Source organism: Balaenoptera borealis (assembly GCF_965194805.1).
Source record: "Balaenoptera borealis genome assembly, chromosome: 21".
NCBI classification, from domain to species: Eukaryota; Metazoa; Chordata; class Mammalia; order Artiodactyla; family Balaenopteridae; genus Balaenoptera; species Balaenoptera borealis.
In genome coordinates, this window is record NC_138880.1 from 31694325 (window position 1) to 31711831 (window position 17507).

The 17507-nt window shown below is 36.4% G+C and overlaps 1 protein-coding gene across 3 annotated transcripts in view; it reads right to left on the reverse strand.

Annotated features, from left to right (window-relative positions):
* GPM6A (glycoprotein M6A) overlaps positions 1-17507 on the reverse strand; it is a 257405-nt gene that overhangs the window by 2121 nt on the left and 237777 nt on the right. For all 3 annotated transcript variants that reach the window (XM_082374616.1, XM_082374617.1, XM_082374615.1), the window contains exons 4-6: positions 7032-7185; positions 3108-3184; positions 2508-2573 (exon numbers count right to left, since the gene is read on the reverse strand). In XM_082374616.1, coding sequence (XP_082230742.1) covers positions 2508-2573; positions 3108-3184; positions 7032-7185 — 297 coding nt within the window. The remainder of the gene's footprint in view (positions 1-2507; positions 2574-3107; positions 3185-7031; positions 7186-17507) is intronic.

Below are 17507 nucleotides of genomic sequence, written 5' to 3' on the forward strand. Positions count from 1 at the left end.
CAAAGACAAAGATAATTTATACTGGAAGTCTGTCCTGTGTCTTCATTACACCTTGCTATCAGGAAAGAAATATTCATATTATATACTTATATAGAATATGTTCATCAACAAAATGGAATGAAGATTTCTGTTGTAACACAAAGAATATAAATACAATATATTCCTTCCTCAATCCTCCAACTATGACACTGTCTTCTCAGCTCCCTTTTTTCAGTATCTTTCTTCTCTTTCAACTCTGAAGTATCCAAGGGTCTTAATTCAATATTTTTAATCTTTATGTGATGTTTCCTGTCCTTTTGTCCTCATTTACTCAAACCCAGACTATACATTTCATGTTTATGTATTTATGTTTTCTAATCCACTATGGGAAACAGTCTCACATACAGTGGAGTCCAGTGAACTTGAATTAATGAGATGATATATTGCCCACAGTGCAACAGAAAGAGGGCTCATGGAAACTCCAAAATAAACCTGTGGATTTAATTAACAAGTTAATTTTCCATACAATGACTTTTGCACAATGAATTTTATGTTGCCAACTACAAGAAAGCAAGCACTGTCACATGAATCATGAATATTTTATACATTCGTAATAGCTAGAATAGTGCCCTGTTCAAAAAGGAAGCTCCTGATTTTTCCTGAGTAATAAACTTACTCAAGTAATGAAGCTCCTGATTTTACCTGAATAGACTGACCAATGAGATCACTTATTTTTCTTTCTTTCCCTCCCTCGTAGTCTATGAGAGAGAAAAAGTAGTTTTCGAAATGGTGAATTTTGATGGATGAATAGGAAAAAGAAACTAAGTTGTCAGGTATATATTTTCTCTGAGTTTTAAAGGGTAGGCATTATTTTTATCCATAATTTAGTAAAATAGAACACTAAAATTTATGGAAGTATAGTTGATATTCTATAAATTACAGGTATACAGTATAGTGATTCACAATTGTTAAAGGTTTTACTCCATTTATAGTTATTATAAAATATTGGCTATATTCCCGTGTTGTACAATATATCCTTGTAGCTTATTTTGTACATAGTAGTTTGTACCTCTTAATCCCCTACCCCTATGTTTCCCCTCCTCCCTTCCCTCTCCCCACTGGTAACTGCTAGTTTGTTTTCTATATCTGTGAGTCTGTTTCTTTTTTGCTATATTCACTAGTTTGTTGTACATTTTAGATTCCACATGTAAGTGATATCATACAGTGGTTGTCTTTCTCTGACTGACTTATTTCACTTAGCGTAATGCCCTGCAGGTCCATCCTTGTTGTTGCAAACGGCAAGATTTCCTTCTTTTTCATGGCTGAGTAGTATTCCATTGTATATATATGTACCACATCTTCTTTAACCACTCATCTGTTGATGGACCCTTAGGTTTCTTCCATGTCTTGGCAATTGTAAATAATGCTTCTGTGAACACTGGGGTGTATGTATCTTTTTGAACTAGTGTTGTTTTTTTTTCTGGATATATACCCAGGAGTAGAGTTGCGGGGTCATACGGTAGTTCTATTTTTGAAGAACGTTAAAGTTTTGATTAGTCAAAGCAGGAGGTAGGCTGGTTCTAGAAAAGTAGGGATGGACATAAAGAATGCAAGGTCAATTCTAAATGGTGACTACTGTGGTATGTTAAGGCAGTCAATGGACAGCAGAAAGAAATTAACAAAACAATTCTGACACAATGATACAGGAAAGAGATGTATACCAATAAGAAAATGAATAAGAATTAACTCATCATTTTTGCGTATTGAGCCGGCTATGCCATGGGTGAGTTTACTGGGCACCTTCTAGAGTTCTATGCTACTTATATTCTAGGACCCAAGGATTGAGGACCCGGGCTGCAAAAGCTCTGACTGATGTGCAGAGTACTTGTTCACTGTTGCCATTTGGCATTCCCTTGAACAAACCGGAATTCACGGTGAGTTACAAAGAAGAGACAGTGTCTGGCACATTGTAGGTCCTCAAAACTCAGTAAAAGCCTGACTTTCAGGACTTGTTCTTAATATTTCTGAAGAAAGTTAGATACAGAAGACATGACACGAGACTACCGAGGTTTATGTGGAGAAAAATAAATTAATCCTTTTTTCCTAAGTGACTCAGTGTGGCTTTTTTATGTTCTGATTTAAGGAGGAAAAAAGGATAATGTAAGTCAAGGAATTGATTAAATTACTTGACTATCCCACTGATACATACTTACATGCTAAAGAAATGATTTTTTATGTTAATAGTAGTCTCATATCTAAAATGCTACTTATTTTGGTTAGTGTTACCAATATCATGGAGTGTCTGAATCCTTCAACTGATTACCAAATATTAGCTCTATTGTAATGATAACCTTTCTTTAGGTTAAGCCTTGTTTTTCACTTATTTATTTGCCCATTCTCCTCCACCTTTTTTTTTTTTTTTACTGATGTTAAAATACATACGATTTGTATAGACTTCAGATATCAGAGGTAAATTATCGTCTCTACAGGCAAAGTGCAAAACCAAGCCTCAGAGCTTGAGGTCTTACCATAGCGATGACTGCAGCCCCAGCTCCGGCAAGGGCCACGATGAACAAGTGGAAGGTCATGTTCAGCTGCAAAGGAAACCACAGAGAAACAGAATGAATGTCAGGGTTACAACAGAAGAGAGAGAAGGATGCTTGCTGCCTTACGAATAAGAACTCTGTCCACCTTTAACAGAAGTGCACCCGTGACAAATCACCTAACCAAAAACATTATTACAATATCTTTTCTCCTGCAAGCTATTTAAATCTTTGCAACTGCACCATTTTAATATAATTTCATTTTAAAGATGAAATCATGATTAATAATGATGGTTTCCAGTAACAGTATAACCACAGAAGGCTATGTTATATCCTTTAAAATATAACTTTATGATTTTTCAACTTTCATTAAAATGACAGTTCCTAGAAAAAAACTTATAATTTTTATCGAAATATGCAGAGTATCTCATATTTATTTTCTAGTCCCCCTGCACAACATCACTGTATGTGACCTTGCCTCTGAAAGAAAAAGGGGGAAATCCGATGTCGATTTAATTATATATTCCTCAAATAACGAAAGGAAGCTCAAATTCTGACAAAATTAAAGGCTGTAAAAACACTCACCTCAGTGGATTCACACATCCTCAGGAAATTCTCAGAGACAGTGCAAATTTTCTTTTCCTCTCCAATTGTCACAATCCCTGCAACATGGAGAAAATTACAGTTTAACATTATAAATGTCTTCAAGATCCCAGAGAGAGAAAAAGAAACTTGAGCTGATAAAATCTAAGCGACTTTCATTTTATGTTATATTGTAACAAAAATTGTTCCTCAGCTTTCACTGCTTGACAATAATTATGAAAAAACTGAATGAAAGATCAAGACTATTTAGGCCTCAAGCAATTTAAAACATTTTCAATCTGAATTCAATGGAATCTAGCCACCAGAATCTTCATACTCAATTGTAGCTACTTCATTGGTTTGGTCCATTAATGTCACGGTGTAGCCATCAGAATTATTTTGATAACTATGCCACAGACTACAATGAAATCAGGATCTAAAAGTGTTCTGCTGGTACAAAGCCTCTGTTACTCTATAAAAGCGTATTGCCCAAAGGAGCAGTTTTTCTCCGCTAATTCTGAAAACAGTGCTGTTAGTAAGGGGAAATAAAAAGCTGCAATTTTACTCCGATTTACCCTTGCTCCAGTTGGTTTATGGACCGACTGCATCAGAATCTCCTGGGGGAACTATCACAAATATCTATCTCTGGACTCCACCACAGGACTGTAAAATCAGAATCTGTGACTGTTTGCCAGGAGTGTTGCATTTTTAACAAGCACATACACTGCCACAGTCCTCATGTTAGAGAAGTGATCAAGTTCATCCTAAAATGGGTCTTTGATTTTGTTTTGAGAACTCCTGAAGTGTTAAACACATATATACATGAGCAGAAAAATTCACAAGTTCTGGGCAAACTAATACCTAAGCGTTTAGCACTTGCTGCATAATAATATATGCACATATTATTGAGTTTTAATATGTACGTATATACACACCTTCTTAGCTTTGAGGCGCACCGTCAACTGTCCATCTCTGTGGAGCTGCTACCATCCTGCTTTGCCAAGAGTTTGGGCAATTATTTCAGTTAAAAAAAATCTACTTGCAGTACATCGAATGCAGAGATCCTTCTCTGCGACCTTCCCTTTTTGCCAAGACAGCTCTAAGAGGGGGTAAAAAAGAACCTCCAGAAGACGTGACTAATGAACCATCATTAGTGAGAAAGCTTCCCAGGAAAGGCCATCTTTCTCCATGTTGATCTATTACAGATTTCATTCATTCCCGTGGAATACCTTGGCTGTGCATACATTTCCTCACCCATTTCTTTATTCACGTTCACAGCAAAACTTCGAGGAAGCGTTGCCTTTGCTCAGTCTGCAATTTCTTTCTTTCCATTTCCACTTAAACCCTTCCTAGTCAAATTCACCCCAATCCTCTATGGAAATTTTTCTTATAGAGGTCACCTGTACCCTCCACATTGTTAAAGCGGAAGATGAATTCTCAGTTCTCCTTCTACTTGCCAGTCAGCAGAACTGGAGGCAGTTGATGACTTCTGCGTCCTTCACGGTCTCTTCATTTGGGTTCCAAAATCTACAGTCTCTTGCTTTTGCCTTTCTGCTCTCATCGGCTTCTCCCTCTCAACATCTCTGTCTGGTGGTTCCTCCTCTCCGCTAGGACCCCCTTCATTGGTGCTTCCCAGGGTTCAGTCCTCAGTCATCTGTCTCCTTTGCTGATCTCATCCTGTCTCAGAGCTTTTGACTTTAAACATTATCAAGACTCCTAAATCCATATAGCCAGGCCCATACCACTCTCCTGAAACTGAGACCCATATACCCAATTTCCTAGTTGACAACTCTGTTGAGATTTCTAATAAGCATCTAAAAATTAACATTGTCAAAACTGAACTTCTGATCTTCTCCTTCACCTGCCCCACTCCTGAGCAAGCTCTTCTGGTTGGCTTTCCCATCTCATTTCATCCATCTTCCCAGTTGCTCAATCAAAAAATGAATTCTTTCTTGAATCTTCTTTTTCTCTCAACCCCACATACAATCTATCAGGACATTCTGTTGTCTCTGTCTGTACCCATCATAATCCACATTTTGGGGAGTGAACGTTCTTTTCTATTCTGATGCCCCTTGTTTATAACTTGATTGTATATGAACATTCAGGATTCCTGTTAAGGACCTATTATCTGGAGGGTAAATAAATGCTATCCAGGCAGTAGATTCTGAGTTAAGAGCAAACAGAAAGCCTTTAAGGCTGATGTAAAAGGTTGCATGACATCTGAAAAGTGCCTTCCCTTCCATGTCACAAAGAAAAGCTAAACTTGCATAAATCCTGGTAACTATGTTGTAAACAGCGCTAAGGTTCAAAGAGCAGCTTTAATCATAGTCATGCTTTACACTTACTGGAATTATGTCCCATACAATATTTGAGACATACTGGACTAAAAAAAATATTGCTTGTTTATCTGAAACTCAAAGTTAACTGGGAGTCCTGTAATCTACCTGGCAACCCTCTCTGTGACACTAGTCACATCTTTGCCAATCTTAATTTTTCAGATCAGCAGAATTAAAGGAAGACATTGTAGTGTGTGGGGTGGAGGTGACTGAAGTCAGGGCCGTGGTTTTCCAAGCAGCTATTTTCCAGTGACCTCCATCCAGCAGCTGGTGCCGACGTTTCCTTTTTCCTGTGTTTACGTGGGACATGATTCCAAAGTTAAAACCTCCCCAGTGGGAGAGCTCTCCACATTCCCTCCATCATCTTCTTGCCGAGAACCTCATGCACAGAGCAGGTCATCCTGCTTTTCATTTGGGCCAGACAGTTGGGGCTGGGGACTCCTTCTCACGAGAGGGTGGGCAGGCCACACTTTTGGAACACACGGCTAGCTGGTGATAGACTAGTTCTATCCGTACCCTACAATCTGTCTACAGTATAACCTTAGAGCCACAGGCTTGCACATACCATCTACTGAAATGTTTCCCGCTTGCCTGAAGTATGAGGAAACCCCCATTAGAGAAAAACATTTAGAACGTTCTTTAGATTTTAATAGTGTTGTGAAAAAAAGTCCCTTTGAGCCTGTGAATATGCATATCTTTTATAAATTCTGTAGCCCCCATGTTTTTACAAATGATGGGATAGAATTCCAAATAGGTTAGGTGAGATTAGACTCTACACATTCATAGTTCAGTACTTGTTTTGACAGGAGAGGCAGTTAACTTCTAGCTAAGAACAGACTGAAGCTAGTTGGGGGTGAATCCTGGCTCTGTCACTTACTAGCTGTATCGCCTTGGGCAGGTAATTTAATCTCCTGGTTCCTCAATTTTGTCATTTATAAAGAGGATAACACTGTCTGCCATATTTAATTATTGTAAGAATTAAAACATGTCAACATATACAAACCATTCAGAATAGGGTCTACACATTGTAAGCCCCTATATACATAAGAAAGTATTATTATTATGTGAGGTTTTAGCCCTAAATAAAAATAACCAAAGAGGACTACCGATTTATTTAACATTTTTTGATTTTGTTATTATGAAATGCTAAGGTTTTTGGTTTTTTTTTTGCCCTATTTCAGAAGACAATGAAGTACATATTTCTTAGATGATCTTCATAGCAGACTTCACAAATTGTATAGTTTATCATGAGAGAATGAAAATACTATGCAAACATCACATTGAGTAGGAAAAGTTCACAGGAATCAGGACAGGAAAATCAAAATTATAACTTGCCAACACCAGGAAACACAACCTGACAGCCTGTTCACATACACATGTTTGCGGGTTCATGTTGTGAGATCAACTTCCAATCACTCTGAAATTCTGAATTATTTCAGTTTTAAAAGAATGACTTAAATGGGAAGACTGATACATCTATCTCTTTGGTAGAAGAAGCAATGATGGTTCCAAAGTGATTTACACTATTTCAGAAGCAGTTATTTGGGAGAAACCATGTGAGGTTCTGTTTTACAGCCAGAGATTGACCTACCAAACTGACGAAGGTCCAGGCAGAGATTCGCTCCCTCCACTAAGGTGGTGTTTCGGCAGATGGTCCACAGGTTGAAGTACATGTAAACTGGCAGCGAGGTGAAAGCCGTGACTCCCAGCCAGGCCAGCATGAAAAGGTATGTCAGCATAATAAACTGCAACAGAGAAAAAGTCGAGACAGAAAACACATAATCTACTGGAAAAGAAGAATTTTATGCTTAACTTACATAGCTCGATATCAAAGGTTTGAATTATTACAACCCAGGTAAGCACTGCAACCTGGGAAGCTGAGAGATGGTGAATATCATGGGTCGCGTGAAGAAACCTGCCAGAAAACTGAGGTTCTGATGTGCAAAGGAAGAGATCATCCAGTTGCATCTTAATGCCTGTTTCATTCATGTATTTATCTTAAAAATCTCACCACACTTTTTTTAAACTTTAGAAAACATTAACTGGTAAATTTAGAGGTGATTCTGCACAGTGAGTTAGAACCTTGTCAATAACTTTATAACTAAATGGGCACGATTTTATATCATAAATATTTAAGCTACTTAATTGTGTTTACATTTAACATTCTAAATATGATGATTCACAAGTCATTTTAGTACATAATATTAGTGTGTATTTCTATTCCTCCTTTTTAATGACTTCTGTAAACTTTAAATCTAAGTCTTCTTTCATGCATATTAATTTTACCTTTGATTGACTGATCAAGCATTGATATGCCACTCACAGTGTCCCCAGCCTAAATGTCACATTTATTTAGCAATAACAGGGGCCTTAGAGCACATTGATTAAAGGCACAGACTTCTGAGCTGGAATGAGTCTAGGCTGCTCTGTATGTCTCTGTGTCTGCCTCTGCAAGAGAATACCTGCTAAATTGATCTACAATTACAATCACAATTGTAATCTACAATTACAATCACTGCACGATTGTAGAGAGGCTGGAATGAGATGATATGGGAAAAGCATTCAGCATCGAATCTGGCACATAAGAAGCCCAGACAAAGTATTAGCTAGTTTTTATTCTAGATAGTATTACTGATTACTACTACTACCATCAAACATATATTTTGCCTGAATGATAGGACTCTATGGAATAAGGAAATTAGGTTTCATTTCACGTTTGGAGAAAATAAAAAGAATGAGAACTTCTCCAGTCTGGGAAAGTTATTCAAAGAGGGCTCCCACTCAAGGAGAAAGACTCTAGAAAGTTTGGAAACCACCCCAAAACTGAAGAAATCTTGTTAATGGAACTCCTTGGAGGAAAAAGCCCTGTTTATTAACATCTTCATTATTCACAATTGTAGATCTCCAGGCTAATTTACAGTCTCAGGAACAATGAACATGATATGGCCGCTCCAGACCCAGCTCTCTGGAGGGAACTAGTAACTCGGAACCCACGGGAGAGTAATCAGTGTGCTTTCGGCTTCGTCCTCTCTATCTTGTTTTTCTTTCTGTCCCAGGGGATTTTTCAAAAGCTTCTTTTGAAGGTGCTATTCACTGCAGGATGGGACTTAGAATTCAATAGGTTTAGACTCAAAGTGGCGTGGAGCCCTTTGAAACATGTTGCCGCTCCTACTTGACAAGGCAATGAAAGGAATGACTCTTAAACCACAGTTCTGACTCGTATTTGCCATAATGTTATGGCACAGTAGTAAAGCTGAACGTTATAGAGTAAATCTTTGCTGTGAGAAAATGTTTTTCATGACGACTAGTGCATAACTTTTGTTCTAAGACACGACAGACTTTACTTTTGAATCGGAGTACCAAGCAGTTACATTTCAGGCAGCAGCAGTTCATAATCACTAAAGTATCCAAATTAAAGATGCTAAAAATATAAGTCTGTCTTCCTATTTTATGTTTCACTTAGAGTCTGATAATTACTAAGACTGACGAATTATTTAAATTGATCGTGATTCTAGGTAAAAATTCTCTGTATGTAATAAAATATCTCATGATTATCATAAATTATTTCTAGCTTTGCACTAGAAATGTGACAGATATGCATTCTGCTGTCTGAGCATTAAATAAATAAGCTACTTTTTTTAAAAAAATGAGGCATAATTGATACATAATATTAGTTTCAGGTGTACGACATAATGATTTGATATTTGTATATATTGTGAAATGATCACCACAATAAGTCTAGTTAACATCTGTCACCATACATAGTTACGAACTTTTGTGTGTGTGTGATGAGAATTTTTAAGATCTCCTCTTTTAGCAACTTTCAAATATATAATACTGCATTATTAACTATAAGCACCACGCTGTACATGACATCCCCAGGACTTACTTATTTCGTCACTGGAAGTTTGTACCTTTTGACCCCCTTCACCCATTTTGACCACCGCCTCTGGCCACCATCAGTCTGTTCTCTGTATCTTAAATAAGCTACTCTTATTAGAACAATCTCTGAGCATTTGAAAAACTCTTCTGATTTTGAAAATCTTATTTTTTGCCTTTATTAACATCTATTCAGATGAAACACTTTCTGAAATTTAACTCTGCAATATCTGTTTGGGGAGTTTAGTGAAAACAAACAAAAAAAAATTGGAAGAAATAAAATAACCCTGGACTTGACATCAGAGGACTGGATCACTCACATCTCACTTAAGGCTCAGAGTCACTTCCTCATTCACAAACGGGAAATTAGCAGACCTCTCTCACAGGGCTCAGATATGAAATCACTTAACAGTAAACATGGTCCACAGTAAATCTTACTTAGGAAGAAATCCCAAGAGAGGAAGTTGCTAGATTCAGCAAAAAATTATTTTTCATTTCTAAAGGTGAGGTATGGACAGACTAACCTATTTACGTTGCATTTGGTGTTTATTGCCTTGAACAGCAAGGAATTTTACTTTCTAAATTCAACAGCTGTGGCCCTGTTTATAAGAAAGGTGGGAGGGATGGGTCTTGTGGAAGTTTGACATATAAAGTAGACTCAGTGGCTTTTCTTATTTCAGCCATTGTTTAATATATCAATCACTCACTTAGAGTAAAATGCTGACCATTTCCTCCTAATTCACAAAGAAAAAAAATCTCAGTAAAATTTCCTTGGTTTGGTTTAGATTAGTTAACTTGTTGATCTTCGATGGTAAAAAAACGCCATTAAATGATAGGGAGTGGGGGCCAGACTCATAATTAGTATCCAGCAATCTCATTATCACATCATTATTTGAGTATCGTTTCATCAGAACATGCAAATGACTTTCACAATAGCATCTTCTTGTTATCCTATTTCTTGTTTTGTTTTTGTTTTTACTCAAAATACATTTGTTGACGGTTAGTATTAAATTCAACAAAATTGCTGTGAATTACTTCTTAGTGGCTTAAAATTAAAAAAAAAAAACATGTAATTATTGTTTTGATCTCAACCTGGATATTCTCATCATTGTTAGAAATTTAGAAGGGAGGTTGAAATATAGAACTGCGGGAGACAAGGTTTTCATAACCTTTGAAAGAAGGCTAAAATAGATGATTACTCCTTGACTATGGAGCTATTGAGATGACAGTGCATTTAACTGGAGAATGACTTGTAAAAGGTAATTCGTTTTTCATCTGAACTCCTATGAACTTAGGCTTGATGTCTAAGAAAATCAGACTTGGTTGAGCTACAGACTTTGTGGGCAACTTTAGCAGATGTGCACCAATCCGGGTAAAAATAACATCTTAGAAGTTAGCAGCCCTGATGAAAAAGAGCCAGCTGACCCTGACTCCCAGGAGTCTCTGAGTCCGTGAACTATGTAAACACTGAAAAAATAAGCCACAAACCGAATGGAATGTTATGATATAATGAACAAATTCAGGCATGAGGCAGACCCAAACTTTACTGAAATGAACAAAATGGATCTATGCAAACATATACCAAACGTATACTGTCGGGTTCCACTCAGGTCACTGTCTATAAGGTCCCTTTCTCATTAATGTTTTGAGACACAGGATATAAAAGTACTTAGCTAAATCTTAACTCAGAGCCCCCTCATTTCACAATAATACGTTTTCAATGACATTTCCTCATTGTGAATGGATTTAAAGAGTATCAATTCAATCATGTCCCCCCTTGAACAGCAAAAGGAAACAGTGTAAAAAAAAAAAAAAAAAGGAAACACCTTTAGATTTCATCAAAGGCAGAAATAGCTCCAGGCTTAGAGATACTGTCATCAAGCAGTCTCACTGGATGGACATGCGCTGAGGGCGCACAGCCTCTGATAGTGCTTTCCAACTGTGACCACACGTTAGGATCATCTGGAAAATCTGAGAAAGAGATGCTCAGGCCTTGCCCTTGCCAACTATATCTGTATTTACAATATTTCTACATGAGATTCTAGTGGGTGTCCAGTGTGAGGAACTACTGCTCTATTGGAATCAATAAAGCTCTCATGAGTATATTTGATGTGAAAACATCTTTGCTACTTATCTTTAGGCTCTTCAGGGTACCACACCTGAAGGAGAAAAGAAAAAGTACAATTGGGATGATCTGCCAATGTCAACAAAACAGCCAAATGCACGGATGAGTGAGGGACTGGACGTGAACCAAATTTCAAAATCAAGACTTCCCAAATTCAGCACTGTGGAAATTTTCAGCCAGAAAATCCTTTCTTATGGGGAATGCCCTATGCACTGCAGTATGTTTAATGGCATCCCTGGCCTCTACCCAATAGATGCCAGTCGTGTAACCAAAGTTTCTCAGTGTCCCCTGGGGGTGGGGTAGGGAAAAAGCCGCTGGTTGAGAACCACAGTTCTAATATGAGAAAATACCAAGTCAAAAAAAAAGCAAATGGACACCTGAATATACTATCACTAAGAATGCAAAATGGAACAGCATTAACAATACTGAACTCAGTAGGCTCTGAAAAGTATACAGTGTAAAGTTTGCTGCAGAAAAAATTCTTACGTTATTATGTAAATTACTTGAAAATATGCAAGCATCATCGTTGTCACCATCATGGCCCAAAACTATCTTAGCGCAAGTAGTGATCAGAAGCTTTCTTTAAAAAATTATTTGCTTGGTTATAGCCACTTTATCCATAATTGCCAAGACCTGGAAGCAACTAAGATGTCCTTCAGTAGGTGAATGGAGAAATAAACTGTGCTACATCCAGACAATAGAATATTATTCAGCACTAAAAGAAATGCGCTATTAAGCCATGGAAAGACACGGAGGAACCTTAAATGCATATGACTAAGTGAAAGAAACCAGTCTGAAAAGACTACATAATGTATGAGTTCCACTACATGACATTCTGAAAAAGGCAAAACGATGGAGCCAGCAAAAGGATCAGTGGTTGCCAGGGGTTGCAGAGAGGGAAGGATGAATAGGTGGAACACAGAGGATTTTTAGGGCAGTAAAACTATTCTGTATGACACTATAAAGATGGATACATGTCATACATTTGTCTAAACCCACAGAAGTTACAACATTAAGAGTGAACTCTAAGGTAAACTATGGACTTCGGGTGATTATCATGCGTCAGAGTAGGATCATTAATTGTGGCAAATGTACCATCTGGTGCAGAATTTTGATAGTGAGGGAGGCTGTACGTATGTCGGGGTGGGGGGGATATAGGAAATTTCTGTACTTTTTGCTCAATTTTGCTGTGAAGCTAAAATTGCTCTAAAAAATAAAATCTATTTTAAAATCTATTAATTGTAATGCTTTCTTCTTTTTACCTTGCATGGGTCTCATTCATTCAACAAATCAAATTAAAATACTTCAGAATATAACACAGGATCCATCACGAGTTTCCACCTGCCTTACCTAACACTTGGATTACTGCAGTATTCTAAAAAGTTCATTCTAATTAGCACCCTGAAGGTTACTCATAGAACTTCTTTCTATCTCCCGAACCCCAGATGAAAGTCACTTACTCATTAATAATGAAAATATCTCATGTGTCAATAACATGTACTGTATGAGGCCTTGGGTATACACTAGTCAACAACATCTATCACAGACTTTAACCACTCTCTGTGCAAAAACTGTAAGTCACCCATGTTCATCAATGTGCTCAGCATGTATGTGCTTATGTAGAGCTTACCTTTTCAAGTGAAAACAGAATGCAAACAAAATCAAATTATATTAAAGATAAAAGCATCACTGGCGCCTTTTCCAGCAAATATTACTACAGAGGAAACTTCCTCTTAGTGAATACTATTTTATTATCAATTACATTGTAAATATCTGAGAAAGGTTTTTTTGACCAAGAATCCCAATATAATAATACTAGGCTTAGTCATTCCTCAGTGAACTTTTGATTTTTATATCCTTAATATACCATTTCCCCATAAAGTAATTTAAAAACATGAACTATGGTAGTTAATCTCAAAATGAGAAAAAGAGATAAAGAAATTGAGTCTCAAAAATATGGTGAAGCGTCATATGTTTTATAAAATGTTACTGATTTAAAGGCAAAGTCAGAAAAGCATATAACTCTTGCTTTTTTTAAAAGAAAATATAAAAATAAAGATCTTTTGTGTGGAGATTATTCCCAGTACAGTGGGCATGAAGTTCCTGACTGAAAAAGAGATCTATTAATCAATATTTTAAAAGACCATTTGTAATCCAGAGTTATTATTTCATCCCCAGTCTAGTGGCCTATTTATAACTCTTACACGTATGGAAATATTTGAACCAATTTAAAAAATATTTCTATTTGCAGTGTCACTCGAACACATAAAATCGAGGTTACTCACAGTAGAAGCAGCTACTGTGAGTGAATGTATTCAGGATGTTACATTGGGATTCATAAAATCTATGAATTTGAGGACATTTTCTATCTATCCTTAAAGATGAATTTCTAGCTTTATTATAAAACTTGATTGAACAGTCTATACCTGCAAATGACTTCATTTAAACTAGAATATCTTTATAAGCAGAAATGGAAAATTCATTAGTCATGGAGATATTCCCTTAGAAATTTTCAGTGGGCATCAGAGTCTAAGATTTACTTTTATATTAATTAAATCAGAAACTGAGGGTTTTGAGGATTCTGTAGAAATGAAAATAGAGGTCTATAGAGTATTACCCTGCTATGTACAGTTTATTTATGATAAATTGTATTTTAGCATGATTATTTTTAATAGAACTATTTTGTTTAGGAAAACATGGATCAGAGAATGTGTTAATTAATGTCTTTAGTTTTCTTTTTCAATTAATAGTACTTTAGACGTATATGAAATAATGTGATGAGAAAGATACTCCCCCAAGTCCAAAGCCCCAGTCTAATCATGAGAAAAATATCAGACAAATTTCAATTGAGGTACATTCTACAAAATGCCTAACTACTCCTCCTCAAAAATTTCAAGATCATCAAAAAACAAGGAACGTCTTAGAAAAAGTCACAGATCAGAGTAGCCTAAGGAGAAATGACTAAATTGTAGTATGGTATCTGTATCCCCTGAGTGGGATACTAGAAGAGAAAAAGAACATTTGATTTGGTAAAAACTAAGGAAATCTGAATAAAGCATGGACTTTGGTTAATAATAGTGTTTCTATATTGGTTCATTAATTGTGACAAATGTACTATGCTAATGTAAGATGTTAATAGGGAAAATTGAGTTTTATATATATGGAAACTCTCTGTACCATCTTCATCTTTCTGTAAATCTAAAACTATTGTAAAATTAAAAGCTTACTTTTGAAAAAATACTTTAGGATTTTAAAAATATAAGGAGTCATAAATGCTATGAAATTATATCCTAGGATGATCTGATGGATGATCTGAGACATAGAGAAGTCTAATGAGAATTAAAACGCCACTTGAATATACAAATTTTAAAAAGAAAGGCTTAGCATAAGACTATATTTCATGACTTGAGTAATCAAAAGGACAAAAACAAACACAAAAGAAAACCTTGGCTCAATATTTTGAGAAGTTATTTTTATTTGAGTAGAATTCCAATCATGACTTTTGGTGACTGGAGAAGAATCAGGATGATTCAAACTTTTTCTTCAATTTTTCATTTCCAGCAGTTTTAAGTCTCTTGAATTAAAAATTCTAACACTAGAAGATTTACTTTTTACAAGAGATTTTCCCATTTTGTCAATGTCATCTTCTAAGGCTAACTGAAATTTTTTGTCAAGTTTTATGCCCTAAATCTGAAAAGAATGAGACCCATGTTTTCTTTCTTTGCTATAATTTATGTACCAGCAGAGTTAGTGTCTGGATGGTCACACTGAGATTGGTATACTGTCCTGTATTTACAGTCCAGTTCTGAAATTGTACGTGCATGCAGGAGATCTACCTCAGATATCTGTGGCAAACAAGCTCCTGGTGCCATCTGCCACATGCACTGCTTTTTGAAACATTATTTCTACATATTACCACTATGCCTGAAGCAGTTTATGTTCCCCCTCACCTCCCCCTTTTTTCCCTACTGAGAAAGTGTTAAAGTGTATTGTTACAATCTGAAACAAATCATGTTGCCTTCTTCAGGTTAGAGGTGGAATATCCTAGAGAAACAAAGCCTTATTCTAGGAACTTGGCAGTCTTGGATCGAAAACTGTTATTATGTTTTTAATTTACTTTCGAAGATACTGGATTTTGGAGACAGACTAGAATGCAGAGTTCCTTGATGACAACTTTACTTAGGAAGTCACCTTAGAACTCTTTATCGGCAGCCATCAAAATAGAAAAGTACCTTCGATGACTGAGTTGTTTCATATCCCACAGAGCATCCTTGTCTTGTAAAGAGAGATAATTCATGATTGTGGATAAAGGTTAAAATGAGGACATCTCTGCAACAAAGGAACTTTCCAATCATCAATGAATGATCTCACCAAGATGTAAAACAAAAGTGACTGGTGAATTACTAAAAACTCTCACAACCAGATAATTCTCCTATGACATTAGCCCAAATAAAACATAAAATGACAAGGCAAATCCTGACCATGAGTTTAGTGACATGGGCTCTGTGCCAGATGCTCAAATCCAAATCTGGCCCCACTGCCCACCATGTACGCATCTCTTGCTGGCAGATTCCTCATCTGTGAAATGAAGGTAACTAATATTGGTATCTACATCACATAGTTTGGAGGATCAAATGCCCTAGTATTTCATAAAGTCCCATGCGTAGCAACTGGCATATGTAAGCACCTAACAAACACTTCCTATTATTAATACTGGATTTATTATTAAAACTTAACTTTAAGCTATGAAAATGAGCCAGGAGTCATTACATAGTGAATAGATGTAAAGGTAGTTCTATAGAGTATGTCTTATGGACACTAGTCTAATATGCTGTAGTCAAAATCTATAAACATCTGAGGTAACAGGACGGATTAAAATAAATACAGTTGGCCTTCCTTTTGGACGTCCTTGGATTAACCACGATGAATGGAAAATATCCTTTAAAAATATCCCAGAAAGTTCCGAAAAGCAAAACTTGAATTTGCCACACACCAGCAACTATTTCACAGCATTTACATTGTATTTACAATCCATTACAGAGTTTACTTTGTATTAGGTATTATAAGTAATCTAGAGATGATTTAAAGTATACAGGAAGATGTGTGTAGGTTATATACAAATACTACACCTTTTTATAAAAGGGACTTGAGCATCTGTAGATTTTGGTATCCATGGGGGTCCCGGGACCAATCCCCTTGGATACTGAAGGACTATAAATAGAATACGTTTCTTCATCTGTAAAATGGGGGTAACAAAAGTAACTGCTTATTTTTGTTGCTTTAAACATTGTGTGTGGCATACTGTTGCTGTTATAAGGCACATTGTTATGAGTTGAATTGTGTTCCTCCAAAATTCATATGATGAATTCCTCAACCCCATACCTCAGAATGCAACCTTATTGGGAGATAGGGCTTTTACAGAGGTAAGCAAATTTAAAATGAGAGCCCTAATCCAATGTAACTGGTGTCCTTTAGAAAGGGAAATATGAGCACAGACATGTAGACAGGGAGAAGGGAGAACACCAGGTGAAGATGAAGGCAATGATTGAGGTGATGCTTCTATCAGCTTGGCTCTCCAAAGATTACAAGCAACCCACCAGAGGCTAGAGGAACAGATCTTCCTCAGAGCCCTCAGAAGGAACCAACCTTGCTGACATCTTGATCATGGACTTCAAGCCTCCAGAAACGTGAAACAATAAATTCTGTTGTTTAGCCATTCAGTTTGTTGTACTTTGTTATGGCAGCTCTAGCAAGTGAATACATATACTTTCAAAATTTTTACTGCTTTATATAACACTTAGAGCAGGTGGATTTATGGAAAATAAATGTATTAATTTCCACAGAGAGTAGCACATTTAAGAACTCTCTTACTTCAAAAGTGTTGGGCTTAAAAATCTAAAGTGTCAGAACACGCATAGATAAATTCTGAGATCCATATGCTATCATAATACTAATGGGAAATTTTTAGAAATAAGAAAAGAGTGATGGGTGTAACAACTATCCCATGATTTCAAAATGTGAGCCACTGAATGCCTCTCAAGTTACAACCGAATAAATATATAT